The sequence below is a fragment of the Prunus persica genome, chromosome G1, assembly GCF_000346465.2.
Source record: "Prunus persica cultivar Lovell chromosome G1, Prunus_persica_NCBIv2, whole genome shotgun sequence".
NCBI classification, from domain to species: domain Eukaryota; kingdom Viridiplantae; phylum Streptophyta; class Magnoliopsida; order Rosales; family Rosaceae; genus Prunus; species Prunus persica.
In genome coordinates this window covers 19343908-19350742 of record NC_034009.1, presented here as the reverse complement: position 1 = coordinate 19350742, position 6835 = coordinate 19343908, and the positions used below count along the sequence as shown (strand labels likewise).

General features: G+C 45.3%; 1 protein-coding gene across 1 annotated transcript; it reads right to left on the bottom strand.

The window, feature by feature from the left end:
- Window positions 5288-5956, bottom strand: LOC109946670. Its single transcript, XM_020555190.1, has one exon. The coding sequence runs from the start codon at window positions 5954-5956 to the stop codon at window positions 5288-5290; it is 669 nt and encodes a 222-aa protein (XP_020410779.1).

The following is a 6835-nucleotide window of genomic DNA, read 5'->3' as shown; positions in this document are numbered from 1 at the left end:
CTCTCTTTATTAGGATAATATCTAAATTAATGATATTATCTTATTAAATATTAATTCAGATATTATCCCTATTGATTAATTGGCCAAATAAATTGGTTCAATTTATTAATTTAAGAGATAATCTTCTTTTCTACATGGCGTGCCTTGATTGTCGACGAAAATATTTGCTCCCATAAATGCCCCCCAGCTTCTGCATGGCGCTTGTATGGCATGTAGGAGATTAAATTATTTTTTTGGCTCTCCAACTGTGTCTGTGCTTTATTCTATGAGTTGGACTCCTTTTGCAAATCGGATTCCCAGTTGGTGTAGGCTTCTGACTGTTCTTGGAGTTGGATTCCCAGTAGGAATGAGCTTGCAATTCCTCATTCACCGGGTTGTCCAACTTGTATAAATACAAGGCTTCTCTTCACTCTTTCTCACTTCGCAAACTTAACTTCTCTACTTTCTAGCTTGAGAAAGATCTTGGAGAATTTGTACTGCTTGTTGAAGAGAGGAGTTGCCGTGCATCCAAAGTAAGTTGAGCTCGTAAATATATATATATATATATACATACATACATATATATATATATATATATTTTCGATTTTTGTCAGCAAAGGGGTGGTCCAGCATGAGTTGCAAGTTCGTTAGTCTATGGACAAAGATTTGGAATGGAGTTGGCAGGGCCAGCATGCGCCAAAGAACTAGAGCTGGGCTTGCGTGCGCTAGGCTTGAATGGAAAGCATGTAAGAGCAGAGCCCAAGGCAGAAGGATGGAGGCACTGGGCTTTGGAGCAAAGGCTTGGAGACGGGCTGGGCCTTGCCCGCGACGTGGGCCTGGGCTAGGCAAGCGGGCCTTGCGTGCTTGAGCTGGAGAACGGGCCAGGCTGAGATGTGCGCTCAGCTTGGAGGTGCTAGCTGGGCTTCGATGGAACTGGGCCAGGATGCGTGCTAGAGCATACGCTGGTCTGCGCAATGTGGGCCTTCATGCTGGGCTAGAGGATGGGGTGCACGCGTTGGGCTGTTCATACTGGGCTGTTTCTTTCTTTTTTCCAACCCTTTCTTTTTTTCTACTACTGCCCTTTTTTTTTTTTTTTTGTATTCTAACTTCTAGAATTTTCTTCTCTTCGTGCAGTTGTCCGTTGACCATGTCTTTTGAAGATGGTATCTGAGTTGAAGAGTTCCCTTGCTGAGAAGGATTCCGAGCTTAACTCTTCTGCTGTTGACTTGGCAAGTATAAAAGATCCTTACTTCCGTGTAGATTTCTCATAGCTATGACAAGCTTTTGGCTAGATTTCGCACCTATCATAAGTCTGTTGAAGAATCCAAGTCTGAAGCTGCCATGGATGCGTACAAGTTGGGCTACTTGGACTGTACAAATGGAAATGATCCCTTCTATGCCATTAGGGATAAAGACATCAAGATGCTCTATCCTGACTTGCTCCCTGTGCAAAGTGAGCAGCTTAACGCTGTGAACATGAAATGAGCTGAAGAGGCGGCAACTGGAAAGGGTGAAGCAGAGGAGGATGTAGCTGATGAGGTAATGGCAGACGTCATAGATCAGGCATGTGGAGCTGCTGAGAGCGTGGTTGATCAGGTGGACGCTGAAGAGGCTGCAGATCAGGGATCTTTTGCTCGTATTTCGGAGTAGAAGAAGACTCTTTTATTTCTTTTTAGCTTTTGTAGTTTGCTTTTTGTTTAGAATAATTGATTTTGTTTGACCATCTTTTTTTTGTTTGAACTTGGCCAGTTGGTCACTTTGCTATGGAAATTTCAGTCTTTATTTTTCAACTTCAATTTGCATATTGTCTTGTGAACTGCTTAAGTAACCGACTAGTGTCTTGCCTGTACATTTCCCTTAGGATTTTGGCAAAAGCCAGGGTCCTCCTTGAGGGACTCCTGGCGTGTTCTGCATTTTCCAGAAAACACTTAGGACCCTTCTGGTCGCTGCCCTGCATCTCCCTTAGGACACTGCTTATGGACAAATGTATGACTATCCTGCTCCCCTTAGAAAACGGATAGGAACCTGAATACCTTCTTTAGAAAATTTCAAGCGCACCTTGCGGCTCCTTTAGGACGCTGCTTTGTGGGATGCATCTCCCGAAGGATGTTTCTGGTCGTCGTCTTGCGTCTCTCCCTTAGGACTCTTTTTATGGGCAACTGTTTAACTATCCTAACCCCCCTTAGGAAACAAATAGCAACCTGGATACTTCTCGCAGGAAGCATGGTAATCTCCTTTTAAGAAATTTCTGGCACACCCTGCGTTTTCCTTAGTACGCTGCTTTGCGGGCTACGTCTCCTAAAGGACGCTTCTAGTCATCGCCCTAGGTCTTCCTTAGGATGTTTTTTATGGTCAATTGTATGACTATCCTGCCCCCTTAGGAAACGAATAGGAACCTGGATACTTTCCTTAGGAATTTCCTGGTGCACCCTGCGTCTCCCTTAAGACGCTTCTTTACGGGCTGCGTCTCCCGAAGGATGCTTTTGATTATAGCCCTGCGTCTCCCGAAGGATGTTGCTTATGGACAACTGTATTTTTTTTGTTTTTGTTTTTTGTTTTGGACACTCTGGGGTGAGAAACTGAACTTTTATTGATGTTCATGAGATTACATCACTTTATTCGAAATGGAAATAACTTAATAAAAAAATCAAAAATTGCAGCAGTTGCTTCTCTTCTTTAGAGATGTGCAGTGCTCAGTCATTTGTTGGGGAGTGAGCAGGTAGGAGGAAGCGTCATGGATAGTATCTTTGGAGGTTCCAGGCATTCCATTGTCGCGGAATCTCCTTCCCTTCCATGGTGTCAAGCGTATAGCTTCCTCTAGCCCTAGATCGGCTGATCACGTAACCGCCTTCCCAATTGGGTTTCATCTTTTTAGACCCTTGTCTTTGTGCAGTGATGAAGGTCTTTCTTAGCACAAGGTCGCCCGGTTGAAACTGTCTGATCTTGGCTCTTTTGTCATAGTAAGACTTCAACCGCTGTTGATAGGAGGCGACTCGGACAATGGGTTTCTCGTGCTCGCCTTTAGGTAAGTCAAGGTTGAGCCTCATCTGGTTGGAGTTCTGCTCAATGCTACCCACTTCAATGCCTATAGAGGGCACAGTGACGTGAGGAGGAATGATTACTTTAATTCCATAGGCAAGGGAAAATGGAATTTCGCCAATTGATCTTCGCTTGGTGCGATAAGCCCATAGTATTCCAGGGAGCTCATCAATCCATTTTCCTTTGGCTCCTTTTAATCTCTTCTTGAAAAAATCCAAAATTGTTTTGTTGGATGCCTCGGCCTGGCCGTTGCCTTGAGAATATCTCGGGGTACTTAGATGCTGCTTGATCCCATACTTTTTGAAGAATGTGGTGATCTTCTTACCGATGAATTGTGAGCCATTGTCGGTAACTAGTGATTGTGGGCAACCAAACCGGCATATAATGTTTCTCCAGATAAATCGTTCCAAATCGGCTTCTTTAGTAGAGGATAGAGCATCGGCCTCGATCTATTTAGTAAAGTAATCAGTGGCGACGATCATCATTTCTTTCTTGGCAAGTGCCATTAGCATGGGGCCTACTAAGTCGATGGCCCATTGCATGAAAGGCCATGGGCTGTTCTGCGGATGGTAGATTTCGGCAGGCAGGTTAGGAACTGCCATATGTCGTTAGGTAGGTTCGAATCAGTGGGGGAGGTGTCGTCTGCTTTTTCCTTACTTTTCATGACCAGCTTCTCTTCTTCGACTGTATGAGTAAACTCTACAACAAATTCTGCTAAATCTTGAACTTTTATAGCAGTCTTCGGCCGGTAGAGGAGGTCGTATTAACTGAGTTCAATAGCTCATTTCATGAGTCGCTGAGAAGCGTCGGGGTTGTGGAGGATCGATCTCAAAGGAAATTCCGTCATGACAATTATCTGGTGTGCTTGATAGTAAGGCCTTAGTTTTCTTGCGAAAACCACAAGCAAAAAAATGTGGTTCTTCATTTTCGAATAGCGAGTTTCTGCATTGAGGAGAGCTTTTGAAGTGTAAAATACTGAACGTTATGCCCCTAGCTCTTCTCAGATAAAAGCTGAGCTGATAGCTGAGTCGGACACCGCCATTTAGATGTACAAGTCTTCACCCAGATATCTGTTTTGAGAGTAAGAGAGGTGAAGTGAGGTAGGTTGAGAGCTGCCGCTCTACCTGTTACACTTTGTATCTCCTTTGTTGTGGCAGGTGACTTCATATTGAGTATGGCCTTGATTTGATTTGGATGTGCCTCAATTCCTCTTTGGGTGACTAAGTATCCAGGAATCGGCTAGACTAGACTCGGCAAGGTATGTTGAATGCCTCGGCAAGGTTCTTGATGTGGTCTGCTCGCTCGGGAGCTTTGACTAACATGTCGTCTACTAGACCTCCATAGTCTTGCCTATTTGCTCCTTGAAAATTTTGTTCACCAGCCTTTGGTAGGTTACTCCAGCATTCTTTAACCCAAAGGGCATGACTTTATAGCAGTATGTTCCTCTTTCGATGATGAAAGACGTCTTTGCCTTGTCGTCTTCATGTATCATGATTTCATTGTAGCCTGAGTAGGCATCCATGAAGCTTAGCAATTGATTGCCGGAAGTTGAATCGACGATCTGATCAATTCTTGGCAGTGGAAAGTTGTCTTTATGGCATGCTTTGTTGAGGTTGGTGTAGTCGACGCACACTCTCCACAGGGCTTTATCTTTTTTTGCTACTAGAACAACGTTTGCCAGCCATTCTGCATAAGAGACTTCTTCAATGAAACCAGCAGCTAGAAGCTTGTCGATCCCGACTTCAATGATGACAACCCGCTCGGGGGTGAAGTTGTCGCTCTTTTTGCGCTACAGGCTTGATAGCTGGGTTGACGTGTAGGCGATGGTAGATAATCTGGGGATCGATGCCTGGAGAAGGCTGCAAGCTCTGCCTTTTTCTCTTGGCTTAGGAGCAAGCCGATCCGTGCTTTTCTCTCTGGCTTGTCAGGATCATGGGCTACTAGCTCAACATCCTCTTCAGGCTTCCATCCTTCTTCAGGAGAGACCTACGGATGGATTCCCTCGACTTAGCCCTGATTCTTTGATTGCTATTGGGGAGTAGTTATTCCATTTTCTTTTTGGTATACTCGGTCGTCAAGAACAGGATCTTCTTTCTCCTCTGCTGGTTCTACTCCCTTTAGATATGCTTGATTCATAGGGAAGAACTGTGTTTGCTTGCTTCTCTTCAGCCCTTGAGCTGAGCATTTCCTCGCCATTGCTTGATGGCTATTGATTTGGCAGATACCGCCCCTAGGGATTGGGTAACGGATCTTCTTCGAGGTGCACTTTTCAAGCAAAGCAATTATTCGTATTATGCCCGTGTGTCCCATGGAAAGCACAATACTTTCTGGTATCCCTCTTACTCGGATCTCCTTTCAAGGGTGGCAGCCTTTTTACCCAAGGTTTGTCCTTCACTTGGGCTAAAATTTGATGTATATGGATGGAGAACTTGGTGTAGTTCTCCTTTGTCGTGGCTTCGCCTTGTGGGCGCGATGTGCGTTTGTCTTTGTCCTTGCTGCCAAGCTTGTCACTTCTTTCATATGCTCGCTTGGTCATCAGATCTTCCTGCTCAGTGGACTTCTTCGAGGCGATTCGATCATCATCCCAGAGCGCGTAGCGTTCCGCGGTAGTGAAAACCTCTGCCAGAGTCTGGCTGGAAGTCATAGTCAACTCATGGCATAAGTTGTGTTCTGCTGGAAGACCTTCCTTGATTGCAGAGGATGCGATTCGGTCATCACACCCTACGATGTTGGCCTTTTTGGCTTTGAATCTCTTGATGTAAGCTCGAAGGGATTCGTCAGGCTTCTTGCCTAGGTTGTACAAGTGGTCAAGGTTCTTTTTCATCATTTGGTAAGAAGTGTACTCTTTGGTAAAAACATAAGCAAGCTTCTTGAAGTTGCTGATTAACCCTGATAGCAGGGTATGGAACCAATCCTGAGCTGCTCCTCGCAAAGTCATTGTAAACACTTTTCACATTAACGCGTCTTCAGTTTTGTAGAGGATCATAAGGCTCTTGAAATACTTCAAATGGCTTTCTGGATCGGAATCCTCTTTGAAGCATGTGAAAGTGGGCGTTGACAATCGTTTCGGAGGAGCAGCTTGCTCGATTTTGGCGGTGAAAGGTGAGGAGTTTGCTCGATCTACCTCCATGTAGTGCATCTTCGAAATTTACGCCAATCCTAAAGTCTCGCAGTCGGTTACTTACAAGCTTCTCAAGTCTTCCACACATATGGTTGGTCGGTCACGTTGATGACCTTTAGGATTTGGGCGAGGCTGGTTAACTTCCTCATTAGTTTGCACGGGTCAACTTTCTTGGTTGCGCTGCATAAGGGGCATGTTGGAGGACTGCACTTGCGAGGGATTTTCTGTAGCTTGGTGACTAGAATTGGTTCTTCGAGAACGAGCAGCGGAGCACCTTTCTTCACGATCCTCGTTGCAATGGCCGTCAGGTTGACCTCCCTGGAAGCCTAGCCTTTTGTGAATATTTCTCTGCGAGTGGGCATCGGAGCGCCTTTCTTCACAATCCTCAATGCGATGGTTGTGAGTTTGACGTCCTTGGGAGCCTAGCCTTTCATGAACATTTCCCTGCGGACCTAAGCGAGCATGGATGTCAAGTCTTGGGCCCAGCCTATCGCGCACGTTCGTCCTTAAATTCAATCTGGATGGGAGACTTCGTCTGCTCTGAGTGTGGCTTGCAGATGCTTGGGACATGTTGGCAAGCTGATTACGTTGTTGGGCATCTCATTGTCTGCTTACTACTGCTCCACCTGCTTGGTATCCATCGAACTGCCTATTGGCGCATTCGTCCATCCTTCTCTCTTTGCCCTATTGTCCAAG

Coding starts and splice junctions, on each gene's coding strand:
- LOC109946670 (XM_020555190.1), bottom strand. CDS start 5,956: ATGACTTTGCGAGGAGCAGCTCAGGATTGGTTCCATACCCTGCTATCA.